The 18335-nt window shown below is 41.5% G+C and overlaps 1 protein-coding gene across 1 annotated transcript in view; it reads right to left on the bottom strand.

Annotated features, from left to right (window-relative positions):
- Nucleotides 1-11658: 11658 nt before the first annotated feature.
- The window catches only part of LOC103358260 (probable E3 ubiquitin-protein ligase DTX3), an 8920-nt gene continuing 2243 nt past the window's right edge, over nt 11659-18335 (bottom strand). The window contains exons 2-3 of the mRNA XM_008283155.1: nt 15056-15273; nt 11659-14158 (exon numbers count right to left, since the gene is read on the bottom strand). Coding sequence (XP_008281377.1) covers nt 14080-14158; nt 15056-15273 — 297 coding nt within the window. The 3' untranslated portion in view covers nt 11659-14079. The remainder of the gene's footprint in view (nt 14159-15055; nt 15274-18335) is intronic.

The raw sequence follows: 18335 nt of genomic DNA, 5'->3' as shown, positions 1-18335 counted from the left end.
GTGAAATAGATCAGAGTGTGTGAATAAACTGGAGATGCTGGACTTCGCTGTCAATTCTGCATAATTGTAATAAAAAGTACTGAGGCAGTAAAGCGACTGAATTGCTTGAGTTAGTTGACAATGACATGCTTTTAAAATTGGAAATATACTTCAAAAGTCTTAAAAAATTATTAATTAAGGGCTAGTGTGTGGGGGGGAGGGAAACATAAAATAATGTGGGACTATAGGGAGAACAAGAAATCAAAAATGCACAGGCTGGCCCTGTCCAAAGAAAGCTATTTTTCCATTCTTCTTTTTTGTGTGTGTGTGTGTTTTTAATTTTGTGTGTATTTAAATCGCATGATGTGAGTCCTCGTGTTGTTTTTGGAGATATCTTCCTGAAAATGGCTGTTGTGTGTCTTTACGGAGCTGTGGACTGCCCCTGATAGTTAGAGGAACTTAAAGTGGTGATTTGCACAAAGGTTTCCAGTTCATGGTCACACACCAAATTCCTCAGCATTGCCTAGCAACAATTCAGCGCAGAAAACACAGAGACGGGCTCTTGGGTTGGTTGTGTGGACAGATAGGGTCGGCTCACAAGCAGACATCTCCACATCCATTATTGCAGCATCAGTTATGCATTTATTGCCGAGCTTGTTGGGGAAGAAAAAAACACAAAAACCTTTTTTTGTTTTTTTTTCTTTGGGTTAAGGGAGCTGATGTCAGGCCTTCTGAAGGTGGGCTACATGGGCGGCTCAGTGACCATGTCAGTTAATATGCAGCCTTTGTGTTGTAGTCGGTGTGTGGTAAAAATGGTGCAGTCAAACTCCTAAGCATGTCCTATTAAAGTTGTATGATTGTACATACCGTCTCTTGTTTTATATTCATTGTGAGGCATCTCCAAGGATGTCACATGAAATATTGTTGCTGATGTGAATATTTATTTGGTAGCTATATTTGCCTTTTTTTTGTTTGTTTGATCAACATGTACATTTGTTTAAAATCTATTTTGGAAAATGGACTCTTTTTTTTTTTTTTTCTTCCTTTTTTGTTTTCTGTTTATTGCTGTGTTAAATAAAGCTTGCCCTGTCTGGCACTCTTGAATTGATGCTGTTGTCTTTTCTTCTTTTTTTTTCTGAAAGTGTGACAGTAAAAGTGAATAGATATCTAGTGGAGTGTATCTCTTCAATCATCTCTGCAGGAAGTGAGGTGTTTATCTTTTTCACTCTATCAGTGCTAATAATTCCCTTAATAGGCTCCGTGTCATCGCGTGCATGCAGAGCAAGTCTCATTAAGGACAGAACAAATTTAAATCAGGATGGATGGGGGATTACTGTCATTTTCCATTACTTCAACCCTGATCTTAGATCATAGTCGCTGTTCAGGGAGTTATAATCACAGACTGAGAAAAGAGAAGCTTGTCAGATGTGTAACTGACAAATGTTCACCTACATAATAAGCATCATAAAAAGGAAAGTGGATACATAAAATCACCATGGATGGAGTATGTGAGAAGTTTCCCTTAAGGGTGTACTCACTTTTGTTGCCAGCAGTTTAGACATTAATGGCTGTGTGTTGAGTTATTTTGAGGGGACAGTAAATTTACACTGTTATACAAGCTGTACACTGACTACTTTACACTGCAGCAAAGTGTCATTTCCTCAGTGTTCTCCCATGAAAAGACATAATAGAATATTTGCAGAAATGTGTGTGTACTCACTTTTGTGGATAGAGCACCTGGCACACATTCATCCTCACTTCTGAAGATGCACAGGACTGCTGCTCTCATCTGTCTCCAACTTCAAACATGCCACATCTGGCTGCTGCCAGCTGCAGAGGTCTCTAAAACTGGCTTGACGCCACAGAATGTGGCAGCGATGCCAGCAGGCCAACCAGCACATGTGCCCTCAGCTTGCCTTTTCTTTCAATGCCACAGACTGTAACTAGTGCTAATCAGCTCTAATGAGGCAGCGCCTGAGTGACGTCTGCAAGATCACAAGAAACTGTAACGGCTCTGCCCTTTTAAAGAGAACTGGTTAAAACAGAAGCACCAAAGTGTTGCTAGCACATGTTGTGCCATGTTGAATCTGACACTACAAAATTATACAAAACATATCTTCACCTTTTAATTTGATGTAAGGCAGCACCGTCGTTAGTTTGGAGTTTCTGGCCTCCTGATGAATTTCAGTCCGATATTCAGTCTCTTTGAGCTCTGCTTTGTTCTCCACCGACTTCTGGGTACAACACTTGACTCTTCAGCTGTGAAAGGCTCCACTGTTTCATGGGCTAGTCACAATTGTTGTGTGTTTGGTGTTGCGCCGGTAGTTTTGAAGAGGATGCTGATGAGAGTGCTGACAATGAACCACAACAGTGAAGCTGTAAAAAAAACAAAACAGTGAGTGAAACACATGGAAGCACTCAGTAGACATGGTGGAAACTGCAGAGTCAGGTGATAATTACCTATGGGTTGTTGTTTTTTTTCCCACTAAAAGCAGATCTCTTGTTTTCAACCAACGTTTTAACAAGAGTTGCAGTCATTTGTCCTGGATCACAAGGGAAACCAATATTCCACCAAAATCACCTGAACATTCACGTGTCGTCTTCCCAGATGAATGAAAAGCTGTGCATTGGGACGACACAAAATGCTAAAGTTTTTCTTCAGGATAGAGAACATGCTGGTGTTTAATATCTTAACTGAACTCATCAAAATGCTCTGAAACATTGATAAAGCGGTGTGAGGAAGTTGATCCTGAGGTCAGCAAACCACACACTGCTTTCCCTAAAAAACAAAGTGAATTATGGGCCGTCAGTGGGGTGAATGTCGGAGCACCTGAGGCAGAGGCTGACATTGTGCACATGCAGACACACACACTGGGTGTGAGGACATGTAAATGGGCCACATACGCTGCTAGTCGTAGTAAATTAGGCCAACATCTGGACAGGCACAGAGAGTTCAATTGCCCACTCAGCTGTATCGTGTACCTCGAGGGTTTGGTTAAAGAGAAGTGGCATCGTGGCACAGTCCACTGAGCTTTTAGGATCAGCCCTGCCACTTTGTTAATACTTTGCCATCTACAGCCACCTTAGAAAGGTTCTTTGTCTCCTACACAAACAGTGGGTCACTTTGACCAAGGATTACTGTGTTGCCATGGACAAAAGCAGGAGAGGGAGGGCATTTTATCCTCACAAAGCCAGTGTACTGAGCTGTATAGAGGACATTCTGTCTTATTCAGACACAACTAATCAGAACATTAATCCACACGACAATATTATGTTCACAATATTATATTCCTGATGATGTCTTCAAAATTATTCAAAACCTAACGAGAAGATAGAAGATGCACCAACAGGTTTATAGTCATGACTCAAATTCAAAGACATGTGCAGCCAGTAGATAAATAAATAAATAAATAGCATTAAAAATATAGTTTAGTACAATGAGTCAGTGTTCATGCTGGACTGAACTTTTCTGCGGGTCTGGACGGCGGTGTACAGGGTGATCTGAGGGGAGTTATGCAGCAGTGAGTGGACAGCCCTCGGTGCTGTTGTGTAATATTAACATCATGCTCTGGGTCCTCAGATAACTCTCTGCAAGGACACAACAACACAACAGCACATTCCAGAAACAACCTGTCACTTTTCATCTCCTGGTTGTGTGCAAACAGACTCAAATTAGCCACATTGTAAAGAAAAGAAAAGAAGAGAAAAGAAAATGATTCCTACAGCAAACAAAATAAGTGCGTATCTGCCTTTCTGTGCAGATGTGTGCTAATCTTTGGTTACTGATGAGGTGTGATGAGGTGTCAAGTCCTGCAGTGTGTGCTCTCTGTCTCTCTCTCTCTCTCTCTCTCCCTCTCTTGCTCACTTACAGACACCAGATTCTCTGCCTCTGCCGCAGTGCAGGGCAGGGCCAGAATATCCAAACCCATCAACTTCCCATTCAGCCAGTTCTGCTCACAAAAAAGATGTGGTACGGCATTATTTCACAGGGCACAATCACAACATTCCTATTACCTCTTTAATCCTAAATAATGTCTTTGTTTCCGCTGCACGGTCTCAGAGGAAATAATAGACGGAGGCATTAAAGATGAGTGTCTCCATATTCATGAGCATTTCCAAAATCTGTATTTTCCTGTTGTTGTGTTTTGTAAGCCACGCTGGGAGCCTGTTTGTCTTTTCACCTCTTTGTTCCAAAGTGAAATATCTTGACAGCTGTTGACTTGATTGCCATGCAAATTTTGTACATTTACGGGGATGAATCCTGCTGATTTAGTTGATTTCCTGATCTGTATTCGACTGTCGCCAGCAGCTCAAAGTTGTGACTTACTATGTGAAATTTCTGAACATTTATTGGATAAGTTATGACAAACTTTTTTCTTTTTTTTTAACAGATATTCGTTGTCCCCAGAAACTAAATCCTAAAGGCTTTGTTAATCCTCTGACTTCTCTTTTGGCATCATCATGAGCTTGACATTTGTGGTTTTGTGTGAAATCTCTTCACAACTGCAGACAAACTTTGGTGACAACACTCTGATTTTTTTTTTTTTTAACTGGTGGCACCATCAAATTCACCAAATTCAAATATTTCAAACATTACATGCAACAAATAAAATTCTCACTGAGCCTTTGCTAAACATGAGCAAATGTTAAGATGCAACAACATGATATAAACGTTACAGTAAAAGCACAGAGCCCTGACTCAGGGTGCCACTTTGAATAGCTGTAGACTCTTATTATTGCTATCATCATTATTTTACACACATTGCAAGGACTCAAACACTATGCTGCCGCTCATCCGCAACCCCCACTTTTATATGTGGCCTCTGAATCTAAATTCCCTTCTGTGGCTAAACCTATGGCTCCCCTAGAGCTCCCTCTTGACCCTGTGTTTCCCTGGCAGCACCACCAATGAGCTCAGTCAAATGTGAGCAATTGTTTAATGTTCCCTGTGGCCACAGCGGGAAAGCACAAGTTGTTCCTCTGAAAATGAACTGGGTTTTTTTTTGTGTTTGTTTTCTAAGGAAGGAAGGGAACGAGACGGGGGCCAGAAAGCAGACACCTTTCTGTTGCGCAACTCGTTCAAACTGAGCTGGTTAGATGAGGAACCATTAGGTTAACACATTTTGCATTATTGGTATGTGTGAGCATTGTCTCTGGTATATTTTTCTGTGCTGCTGTTTGACAGAAGAAAATTGCAGGTGTTTATTGTTAGAAAATAAAAAATATTTGTATTGTGGACCTTGTAATTCATATTTTACATGTTGTGTTTTGTTGTACATAAAGATCCTGCAGATGAAAAGTCAGGCACAACACAAACAGTGATAATGGCCATGTTCAATTTTGTTCATTACAAATAAAGAAAATTATAAAGTATGTACGTCTATCAATTTTGCATGAAGCAGTTTCTCCACAGTGAGAGCACCAATTCAAACCTTACACCAGAACATAAACACACATAAACATGCTCCGTGCTCGTCTTTGTGATCGCTGGGCAACCACACACAAAGGCCAAGGCGTGCTCTGCTGCACACAATGTGACACTATTTGTGCATGAGAGTGAGGAGGAGCACTGAGCTGTTCTCTTAACACACACACACACACACACACACACACACACACACACACACAGTAGATTTGGCTACAGGCCACATCCTGCATGTGTCCGCACAAGCCAAAACAACATGGAGAGATCCAGTACAGTGCCCATACGCGCCATTCCCTCAGCTGCACCAGTGGAGAAATAAGCAGGGTCCAATGCTTTGTCCTTCATGCTGATTAAAATGCTAGATTAGGTCGGCTGTAGCAGACTGAGTGCACAGCAGTAATAATTACTCCATAATTACACCATATTGTGTGTCTGCTGTTTTTCACCGCCATCCTTGTACTTTTTGTTCAGTGGTCATGTGCATCAGCACTGCTTCAACACATCAAGGCACTTAATCTACATCTGGCAGCCTGAATTGATGGATGAACCCTTTCTGTAACTTAAGAGAAAACAAGAGCAGCTATTAAAAGGACCAGCAAATTCCTCCAAAAGACAGCACATCTCCATCAGTGATCGGCGTGCATGTGTGCAACTGTTATGCTTAAGGTCCCCGCAGCCATCGGAGCAGCATTAGTGGGGGGAAGGATGGGAGGCAGACAAAGGGAAGGCTGAGCCCACTGCAGGCAGCACTCTGCTCATTTTTGTCTCCACCACTCCTCTTCAGGGAACCATGGCTACAGGCGGGAGCATGTGCTTTTAGTGGTCTGAGGGAGTGTGAGGTGTGTGTGCAGCTTAGCCTGGGATGCACGTGGGACCAGAGGGCCCTCCCACTGAGCAATAACTCCTCAGCTTTTACTTGGGTTGGGGGGGTGGGCGGTAAAGAAATAAGGAGATGGGGTGTGAGCAAAGGCCGAGGAGGAGGAGGGCGGGTGCAGAGATGGGAGGATGTCTTCAATGCATCTGAATCTTATCTCTATTGTACTTCTTTGAAACGAGCGCTGCGATACGTTGCACATGCATCGCTGCAACAGATGCGGACAGTGGAGTGTTAAAGAAGGAGGGGTGAGGGGGGACCTGAGAGGAACACTGAGCAGAGCAATGACATTGATCCTCAGTGACAAGGGAGCTGTAAAATCACTGAGAATACACACACTGGAGGGATGTTCTTGCATGTACATACTCAAAGGGGGAACTGAAGCATGGAGCCAATGCAGATTACATAAGCACTGCATTGGGAAGAGGTCGTCGCAGGCTGGCAGCATTAACAGGAAGCCAAAGCGAGCCAAGTTGCAGTGAAGATAGGAAGATTAAACAGACCACCTATGAAAAAACACACACCGGGGATAGGTGGTCACTCTTTTTTTTTTTTTCCCAAGGCTTTTTATCAGTGTATTAAATTGACTGGCATTTCATAGCAGGGATATGTAGTCATGACAACAACAGGTAGCATATCTATGAGGAAAATTTATCGTCTTTTAAAAGGAAGAGGCAGATGCACAGTGCGGGGAGTTTTGAAGGATACAGAGGAGCTGCGCGGATACCTTTTCAAAGCAAATGTGTCAGAACTGTTTTGCTATCCAACAGTAACGTGTACCTTCTAATCTAACAGCACAACAGAGGCATCAAGAGCAGATTAACAGTGTAAGCATGAGTAAGTCACTGACTCATAATATTTTTTTCCCAGCACATGCAGTGTGTATACACTCTAATACATGCAAGACAGTTAATGAAGTGAGTAAACATGAGTCCTGCGTGCCAGCGTCTGGGTGGATACGGCCTCCAACCTGCTGCCAACCTGAGCTCCCACATAACCTCTGCCAACTCCGCTGACTTCGAGAGACAGGTGCACAATCAGTCGACAATCTTTCCCCATTTTTTATGTTGTTTAGAAGGTCATGGGATCATAATGCTTGTGCCGAGCACTGCAGATATGCACCTTGCTACTCTTGATTTATCCTAAAAACATGCAAATGACAAATTCCAGAATGCATCACTCAGTAATAAATATTCAGGTTGACCTTCTGCAGATTGACAGGCAGAGCAGCGTTTGTATCACAAGTTAAATTTGGAATTCTATATTTATCTGGCAGCTTTACCTGCCATCACCTAGTGTCCACGCATAAACACCGTGACAGAACATCCTGTTTGGGACAAAGAGAGATTAAAATTTGCTGGACTGCATCTTGATGCCTGCTCAGCTCATTAAACCCAGCTCTGTATGTGCGGTGCTAAAGATAATAGGCCAGACTGCATGAGATGTGTTGTTTGGTAAAGAGAAAGGCTGGATAAATATTTCAGAGAATAAGGAGAGTGATCTTGTTTGATGTTCTTATCCGGGAGGGGAGAATATCACGACTTCTTCACGTTGCTCTCTCCTGTTTTATCTCCACTCGCTCTGCTCGTTATGCAATCACGCAAAGCCTTGATGACCGTTACAAATAAAGTCATGTTCTCAGTTCAGGTACGAAGAATCACTTATTAAAAGCAAAAAAAAAAAGATATGTTTTTAATCAATGCATTGTCTAGATAGTGGAATGCAGTCTGTTACTATGCAACACATCAGCTCCAAAGATATTCCCGCAGAGGATTTTCATCCGCCATCTGTCTGTGTCCTCCCTCTGAAATCTGTTTCTTCTTTTCCCTCTGTTTCTTCTTCCTCTTCCCTTTGACTCACATATTCCTGGGTTTTTTTTTTTTTGATTCGCAGCTGCTTGGGGGGTGAGGATCTTGGGAAAGTAAATATGCATTTTTCTCCCGGTTGCTATTCTCGCTGCCTTGATACCAACTGTAGAAGGCTTAGAGGCACCTTTGTGACAGGAATCAGTATGCCACACAGGCAATATCTAACATGCTCACTCTCCTCCGTCTGTCTTTAATTACAGACTTGGCCCCTGATGTTCACCAGAGCTCTTAAGGGCAAAAAAAATATTCATAGAGCTACGTTGTGTTATGCGTTTCATCATGTTACTCTCATTTCAACATTTTTGCAGTGCCGGGTTTAAGTAAAAAGCAAATATTTCCATGCTAGCAAATCATCCCGGGGCTTAAATTATGTTTGCTATTGATTTAGATGTGCACAGCTTGCATGAAAGGACTTGTTCTACGGGGGTTTGGGAGTGGTACGCCGTATTTGTTGGTAAGACTACAATACAGTTTTTCCACTCTGTTGCTTTACTGGATTGTCAGTTACCCATTTGACATATAAAATCTCACACTGAATGAGAAAAGGATTGCATCTCATGACTCACACTGATTTATGTATCATAGGAAGATAGTCTAGCAGGAACGGCTACTCGCACTCCATCCACAACGCTCGCTATAATTATCTGACACAATTAGGCTTTCTGTTTGCATATTTGATTCGTCGGCTAAACTGCTGAGTGCGCCGTGTGTTGCTATAAGGTGCAGCTGCTCCATTTGCTAATTGTAAGCGCTCCTGCGGAACCCTCGGGAAAGTGTGACGTCTTTAAATCAACAAATCGCAGGTGAAGTAAGGTGCCCGCTTCAAAACCGCGAGGATTTTCTTCGTCTTAGCCTTAAAACCCCGCCGCTTAGATGGTTCTGCAGGTTTAGTCGCAGCTTCTCTGGAGCTGTATCAGGTTTTCGTGCGGATGCAAACCCAAGGATTATGGTGCAAGGAAGAGTTACATCACGTATTGGTAGATAAAAATCTTTGTGTGGCCCACAGTCTCTGCCAACAAGTGGACTCAGCTGCCTACACGTTGGCACAGCGATATAAAATATACAGTTGTGCAAGCAGAAAGTTTTTTCTCGAGCAAGTCCATGTTTATATTTACAATGCATCGTGAAGCTGCTTGTGCAAAAGATCGTGCCGAAGACAAGTTTGTTTCGTAACCACGATGTCGCAATCTGGCAGTTTTCTAGAAAACCTGTTGACTTTAGTTCTTTAACGCTCATCTACAAATGTACATAAATGTTATGAAATCCACAGTTGTGCAGTTTTTACTCTTAATTTTAGGGTTGTATCTTAAGCTTTCTATTCATGTCAACTTGTGGTATGTTAAACTAAAATCCATCTATGTGAATAAAGAAATAACACAGCTGATGTTCAAACAGTGGCTCACTTACAGTAGAGGTGCCGTCACATACAGCCTTCCTGTGTAACTATACATCTCCATCCATACTCCCAGACATGTCCAATGTCACTAAACTGGCAGAGTTTTTTAATACCTGGCGGGTGCTCAGTGTCTCCACAAAGGAAAAAATTCCGTCTGCCTCAGTCAGCTTTTGTCCTAAATAGAATCTGTTTTTCCACCAATGTGACAAAAGCTCCAGACAGCTGTTCCAGTTGTGCAGAACAAAGACAGACCTTGGTTAATATTCTTGTTTGTAAAATGATAGAAAGGTCATGCTAGTTGTCATGACAGCCGCAGCTAATTGCACTAACATGAGGCAGTCTGAGAGTGGCCGGCCAAGGCTGAGCATGCAGACAGAAAGGAACAACAAAGAAGTATTCCTTAATGCACCCCGGAAAAATATCTCCTAGACTCACCGTGCGCTTTTGTTGGATATTTTCGTTCAAGTTATTGCACACGAATGAGATTATGAGGACGGACTCTGAGCGCGCTGTGAACAAAAGATAATGAAGAACTGATTAAATACAGAGTTCCCGATTTAAGTTTGGAGAGGTAATTACTGGACACTGTTTAAATCTCTCTCGCGGAGGACAGACGACGGAGCTGCTATTCTCATATCATGGAGAAACTCGGCTGTTGCTAATGAAGAACAGCTTGAGCAGAGCCTTCAATCTGTGCTGATGACAACCCAGCCAAAGACCCCAATGGCTGCCAGCTCCGCCGTTGTGTCCCGTCAGTGAAGTAAGTCAGTAAATCTGTCAGCATTACTAAGAAAAGCAGAGGGTCTGTTCTGCTAAATCAGGCAGACAAAAAGCCATGTAACCCCAGCTATGAATCAGAGAACAGAATGCGAGAAACTGCCTGAAAGACACACACACACACACACACACACGATCATGTATTCACTAGTGCATATCCGTACATACTGTATGCACAGATGCAGTCAAGGGCGCACAGACAAAAGCCACAGAAAGCACAAGCACCCACACACCCACCTTCACTTTGCTGTTCTTAAGCAAACAGCCTCAGGCACAGTGAATGAGCATGTCAGCGGTGTGGGCTGACATTCTGTCACACAAAGACAGTGTACGGAGACAGATTCCTCCTCAGCCTCCCCTCCTGTCCATTTACCCAACACACAAACACAGCCTCAAATGTCATTGTTTGTCTTTTAGGATTTGAATGCAGATTTTTTTTCTTTCTTTCTTAAATTCGTGGAAGCTAGAAAATCTGTCAACTTTGGCATTAAAAAAGGGGAAACTGGGTGAAGATGTAAAAATATACCTTCAAAAGGTATGCAAAAGTAGGTTACGTCTGGAAGAGCTGATCCTCATTACAGTGAAAGGCGGGGGGGAGGAAGGAGAGCGGCGTACCCTGCACAGGTATATGTGTGATTGGGTGGCTTCAGCACCAGAGGATGAGAGGATGAGTAGGCAGGCAGGCAGGCAGGCAGGCAGGCAGGCGATGTGCCAGGGTTCTCCCCACAGCCAGAGACACTAATTAAGGAGCACAGTGGGGAGAGAGGGCACGAACAACAGCTCTGCATTGTCACATAATGATTTTCTTATCATCTCTAGTACAGGAAACACTGCACATCTCTCGTCTGATGGGTATACATTTGTGTGTTTCCTTCGGAGCCCCTCCTGAGCAGCTGTCTAGTCACACCCTGAAACATGAAATCAACAAAGTCTCGGTGCTATTTTCAGAATATTCAAGTGGATGAATGACACGCGACGGCGTAGATTTGATTGGAACGAGCGAAAGCAGCTACAGATTTATCTGTTTTAATGCATGCGCTGCGAGCTTATTTTCACTCAGTCATCAATCCATTTTTATAAGGAGGCTTGTCACTGACCTTTTACGTTGATGCATGTTTAATCCACCCACAACATTGCTCTGCATAATCAGTAATACATATTTATAGTTCTGGTTGCATTTCTGTGATTTCTTTGCTCCTATTCCCAGATGTCCAGCTGGACCAGATGGGCCGTCAGAGAAGGGAAATACCTGCAGAGAGGGCCAAGAAAAAAAAAATCGTTTTTAATTTAAAATCCTCACCTTACAGAAAAGTTAGAGTGCCAACAAAACACACAGAGCTGGTGTAATTCTATTTGAGTTTAATCGAGAATATGATTTGCATTTTAACAATAATGCCTCAAGGAACACTGTCTGCAGTATGAGTTCTTATGGAAACAATCCTGAAGAATGGAATATTTTTATGTTCAAATGTAGGTTACATCCACTGAACTGAAAATAAATTTTGTCACAGACATGTTTTAGTTTCCGCTCTATATTGCTGCAGTATTGTTGTATTTCCAATCCACATTACTGCTCTGTTTCCTGCACTGAGCTCACAGTTGTCTTTCTCACATTCTGCTACAAAACGAAAGAGTTTGTTTACAAATGACAACAACATCTGAAAATATGTAATGAAATAATGATGCTTTCCATTTACGCAGCACAGCACAAAGGGAAATAACTCCTATAATGACCAGACAGTTAACAGGGAAGTGATGGAAAGATGGATGATGATGATGATGAGAAATGGATGGATTTCACTGATGATTTATGGCAGAAAATGAAAGATGGGGGGGGTGAGGGGTTGGTAAGTTTGAGCAGATGGGTCCTGGTCTGCTTTGTGAGAGCAGCAGATGCCCTGAGATCCTAGGCCACAGAAATGCCCCCAGACGCTAACACCAGAGCGCTAAAGAGGCCAGGCCCAGTAACTCCGCCTCGTCACATGTGCTCTCTTAACGGTAGAAATATGGGTTAAAGGTATTTCCTCGTCCAATAACTCCACTGCAGCCCCTGAGAAAAACGATCAGATGGATATTACGCATATTCATTTGTAAAAGCAAACGTACGCAGAGCTTTAGTCGTTCACTGCTGCAGGAAAACAGGTCTGAGACAATAGAGCACCTCTCAGTTTGCTATATTTCCGGGTGTATTTGTGATGTCTGGGACACTTGTTACACATTTAACATACGAGTACAGACCTGCTCTGTAAAGTGCAAAATAGCTCCGACGGGAAAGAGAACCTTGAATTCTTAAGTCTTAAATCTTTAAACTGCACCTGTGTCGTCTCCAAATCTAAAAATAGCCACTCAACAGTACTTACACCGCCATCAGTCAAACCAGAGATTAGCAAGTCAGTGTGGTCAAACACAATGTGGCCTCCCTATGTCACATATACAGTATACGCTGCTGCTGCTGCTGCTGCTGCTAAAACTGCCCCGAGCACCATAGAAACACATGACTCATCATCTGTAGCAGATGCTCTGCTCCTCTCACTGACTTTGGGCGATGAGGTTTGGGAGGTGCTGCGGGACTGTGGGTTTGTGATGATGATAGAGCTGCATACCAAGCAGACGCCATCACACGGGCTTCTCTGAGGGGAGCATCGCCCTCTAGTGGAGCAGATGGGTAAAAGGCAAAAAAATATCAAAGACATTTTTAGACTACACAGCTTGATAATTACATGAGTGGACTTGTGAATTCACAGGGCTCCTGACCCTCCTTTTGTTTGACACTTTCTTTAATGTTAACGGATGTCATGTGAAGGCACAAAACAAACGAATGTGGGTCTGTAATTTGTCAACAAATCTCATAAAAACACAAAATCCAACAATGAGCGTGTGTCGGAGCCTCATGCTGGAGACAGATTTTTTAAATCGTGTAACAAATATATCTTTAGTATAAATATCCATAGTGGTTTGCAAATGGTTCTCAAACCAGAGAATACAGTATTCTCAGTGTATATACGGTGTTTTAAAACCAGGATTTTGTGTATTTGTGGCAGCAGGGTAATGCATGTGGGATCATTTCAAAACAAACTACAATGACCTTGTTCAATGCAACAAAGCAACACTCCACCCACTGCCGTGTTTTACTGGTTTTTGAAGAACAATGAAGCTCGACGGCACACAGGAATAAATTACATACTGTATGGGCTTTGGCTCCACAGGCCATGCTTGACAGTCTTTTACTAGTTTTTATGTGATTTGTTGACAACAAAAATATGCAGCATCACCAAAATTATCTTTATATACAACCTAAAACAATGTCACATCATTGTTTCTCGCTTCTCTGCAAAACCTGACCCATACATTTACAAACCTTCATGTGCATTCACTCAGTGTGAGCTATAGTTGGAACTCAATGTTGATGCAAGCATCTATACCAGCTGCTTCTAAAAATGTGCTACAGCTAAACAGCGGGATGCGGCGTAGTTATATGACTGAAATGTGATGGTCAGCAGCAAAACCTCTTCTACAAAACGCACTGTGCTGTGACCCTTGATTCATTGGTTTGGATCACGTTTAAAGCAATTTTTGCATAGTCGAGTTACAGTTGGGAAACCTCCATTGCTCATGCCGTTGAAGCACTTCACAAAAAAAAACATCTTCAAGTGTCAGTGATGAAGATTCCTGCAAGAGCGCTGCAAAAAGTGCAGGCTGGAAATAAGGAACGTTGTAACAGTACACAGTATTAAGTCTGTTTGAAGGGCATGTTCACCCATCAGTCGTCCTCTGTCACTCCTTTAAGACGAAGCTCCTCTCGAACCCTGGCCAAGTAATCTGGATCTGGATATCCAAAACTGTGATGGAAAGAAACGAGCAAACACACGTAGTAAATTTCTACAGATTTCTTATTGCACCTGCTTTGTAAAACACAAAATTGGTTCTGAACACAAAAGTGAATGAAAGTTCCTCAGCACAAACATGAATAACAGAGACTTATGACGTTGATATTCAAGCTGAAGTCATTGTAGTGATTTCCTGTAGATATTAATCGTGGGCTTTGTATTTTCTAGTATTTAGCCTCCTTGAATTATTTTCAGCCACACCGGTAGCACGGCTCAAGGGATGGCAACATCAACTCTTCAGTCCGTCTCTTAGTCGGTCCAACACTTTACCCAGACAGAAACATCTACTACACATTAACTCTGGTGATCCCCTGTGTTTTCCTCGATAAGCTTTTTTTTTTTTTTTTTTTTTTAAGTTATTTTTTGGCCTTTTTGCCTTTATTATATAGGACAGTCGAGCCCCTGTACGTGGGTCACCAGCTTAACCAGTTGCGCTATAGCGGCGGCCCCTTAATATGCTTTATAACCAAATCTTAACAAAACCTATGACTTTCCCATCAGTCTCAGTTGTGCTGTGTGTTCTGCGATAACAAATCAAAGTTAGCATGCTGGCACACTAAGCTACAACGGTTAGCACAGCAAATATTATACCTGCTAAAAATCTGTATGCTAGCACTGCACAGAATGCATATGCATAATGGAAGTATTGCCTCACAGAGCTGTTAGCATGGCTACAGACTCTTTGTATTGATTATTTATTGATTATTATTAGTCACTTTATCTATTTCTGCTATTAGGGTTTTTCACTAAAAACAAGTAGGGGCAGACATGTGTTAAAAACTGTAATTAGATTGTGGTGTAAGAGGGACACAACAGTCATTCCTCCACAGTTAAATGTACACTTCATACCCCTGTGGGCCTCCCTGCATGCTGGTCTTGTGGTGAATGTCGTTCCAGGTGATGACGTTGTTGAGGCCCGTGGTGACGGATCGTCCGATGGTGAAGATGAGTCTCCTGTCGAAGGCTTTCCTCAGCAGCTTCAGGACTTTCTGACCCTCCTCGCAGGCTGGTAGGAAGGCAGTGCGAGAGGTCCTGCTGTACCTCACCCCAGGGTTTGGATGCTCCGGCTGCAATATGATACACAACAACATTTACGTAACACAAACAGGTGTACAGTTGTGGCACATATGCAAGAATTTTTAAATTAATCCTTTTTAAAAATTTGGAAATTTAAGATTTACTACCAAGATACTGATGTTTGTAATAAGATGTCTGTGGTATAGATAGAGCCCGTTTTTACAACTCCCTTTAAAGAGTGACACGAGGATTGGGGCTGTTTTTACACAGTAAGTGATTGTTGCTGCCACTGGGAGGCAGTTCTTGGCTGGTTCTGCATTCATGATGTCCAATAAGTATTCCCCCCACACAAGAAAACGCTTCATAAACTTGAATAATGTTGCACAGCATCAAAAATCACAACCCCTCTCTCGCTCTCCCTCCCCTACAAACATCAGCCTTCCCACCTTTACTGTTACTGAGCTTTCATGTTTATGAAAATCAGCGCTTAAAACTTCACCATTTGTTCTGCTCATCTGATCCCAATTACAAATATGCTATAAATAAAACTCTGGCCACATATTAAAAGCATGAGACTGGAGTGAAAATTAGGACCCAGCTACTCAAATAGTCGAGTGAAAAAGAAATGATCAAATATGACAATTTGTCTTTTTCACTTTGAAAGCACCAAAAATGCTCAAATCTGAGGATTTGCTTCTTTTCACGGTTTTCTATCATACAGAACTAAACATCTTTGGACTGTTGATCAGACAACACAAACCGTTGGAAGAATTGCTTTGGGTGCAATTTGTGTGATTAATGAGTGAATCAATAAAATCAGAATAAATTAATCAGAAATGAAAACAGTCATTAGTTGCATCCCCAGCTGAGACTTTAGCGCTCCTCTTTGGCTTTGATTTTTCCTAGACATTACACCATAACAAAGCATCTGATAATACGTTATTACAAGTATTAACTGTCCTACAACACATAAAAACAAGAATTTGCACAGCTTAGTTGTTGGTGTAAATAATAAATTAGAAGAACTAATTTATCAGCAAATGACTAAAAGAGTAATGTCAGACAGGAAAGTATGTTATAATCCTGCAGGCTAATCAATGCCCTTTTCAGCTGCATTTTAGTATGAAGTTATAAATCTCCACGGCTCAATCAGGACAAAACTGAAGTGCTGGTCTTTGGTAAAGAGAGAATGTGAAACTGCAGCACCTGCATTAAACACACACCGGTAGGTAGAAAAATCTCAGAGGAATCGTTGACTTAAATCTCAGTTGTGATCCTCATGTTTAAAACATAACTAAGAATTCATTTTATCATCTGAGGAACACTATCAGAGTGTCACTGTTTATTTCTAAAGCCAACACAGAGACACTGCTGCATGCTTTCACTACCTGCAGGATTGTAATGCTCCGCAGAGGAAAATGTTAATATTTTAAAAGCAAATTCAAGACCTTGCACTTCATTTATTAAATGTATTATCGTGTATCATCATTATTATTCATTACACTTAGTGCTACTAAAGTGAAATAGATTTTTTTTTTTTTTAATTATGCATTTATACATTAGTCTATTTGTCCTTTTTCGTTTTTCTGAATTTTGACTTCATTTAGTTATGACAGACAGTCCTTGTTGTTATGGAGTCTTTCATTTATAACATAACGCTCACGGGGGTGGGATGTATTGTTTTTATTGTTTCTTATTCTTTTTGTCCTGTAAAGGACTGTGTCTTAAGTTCCATTTGTTTGAAAAGCACTATACAAATAAAGTTGGATTGATTGACATTCCAGTACAAGTTATGGGAAAATAATCATAGTTTGTCCCCCTCCGGCCTTACTTCTACGGCAAAAGAGAGATAAGCCATTAAAAACACTTCCTCACCTCTCCACATTTCAAAGCCACCATATGATCATATTGTATTACTGTAGGGGCTCAGCATCAATATGTATTATAGTCAGGTGAAGCGTAGGGTTTTAATCCTCCACATGTAAGTTACTCAAGTAACACTAAACCATAAATGACAGTGTCGGGTCCTGACCCCAATATTTACGCTTGGTGGGTTTGTTTCGTAACGTCAGTCATAATCCTTTTTACTGGAGGGCACTCTGACACAATTGCTATAGTGTTGAATGTCATACATAAGAACGCAAATAAACAAAAATGCAAGTAAATCTTGCTTATTGGTTTGAATTTTCCCATTTCATTGTCAATTGTTTCATTGTACTTTGTCTTTTAAAGATGCCATACAAACAAAGATACTATTATGATGATGATGATGATGATGATGGCAGCATTATTGAGGTATAATTAAACCATAAATGAAATTGCCAGGTCTTGACCCCAATATTTACGCTTGTTGGGTTTGTTTCGTAACGTCAGTCGTAATCCTTTTTTACTGGAGGGCACTTTGACACAGTTGCTAATGTTAAAATATCATCATCTGTGTGCTGATGAAGCTGGTGACGCTGGAAAGCACATTGAGAAGGTTCCTTGACCAATAACAACTATGTTTTCTATACATGTTCTACTGTCTGTAAACCTGTAATCCATCGACTGCCAGTAAAAGAAACCTCGACTTCAATCAGTTTTCCAGTTCACTTTGTCTTTTCCAAGATTTAAAGTATTTATGCGATCATCCAGTGAAGCACTTGTCACAGACACCATTTGACAACAGATTCACACCCAGAAAGGCAATACATAGCATATGTAAATGTGTGAAAATGTTGGCCTTTTGTTGTGTTCCCTTTGAGTTATATGTGGGATATAAAATGCAAATTTTTCAAAAACAACAGAAAATCTTATTTATTGGTTTGAATTTGTTTTCATTATTTGTCAAATTTGACTTTTTTTTTTGAAATTATGAAGCACTTTTTAACTTTGTTATCTAAAAGGTCCATCCATCCATCCATTATCTATACACCGCTTAATCCTCACTAGGGTCATGGGGGGCTGGAGTCTATCCCAGCCGACTTAGGGTGAAGGCAGGGGACACCCTGGACAGGTCACCAGTCTATCACAGGGCTACACTTAGAGACAGACAACCCCGCACACTCCGCTCGACTTCTTATTATGGTAACTTTGGGGCAATAAATAAAATCAAAGTTGTATAAAAAATGAA

The sequence above is a fragment of the Stegastes partitus genome, unplaced genomic scaffold (genome assembly GCF_000690725.1).
Source record: "Stegastes partitus isolate 25-593 unplaced genomic scaffold, Stegastes_partitus-1.0.2 Scaffold299, whole genome shotgun sequence".
Lineage (NCBI taxonomy): Eukaryota > Metazoa > Chordata > Actinopteri > Pomacentridae > Stegastes > Stegastes partitus.
The sequence above is the reverse complement of the archived record's forward strand: the minus strand, read 5'-3'. Positions and strand labels throughout refer to the sequence as shown.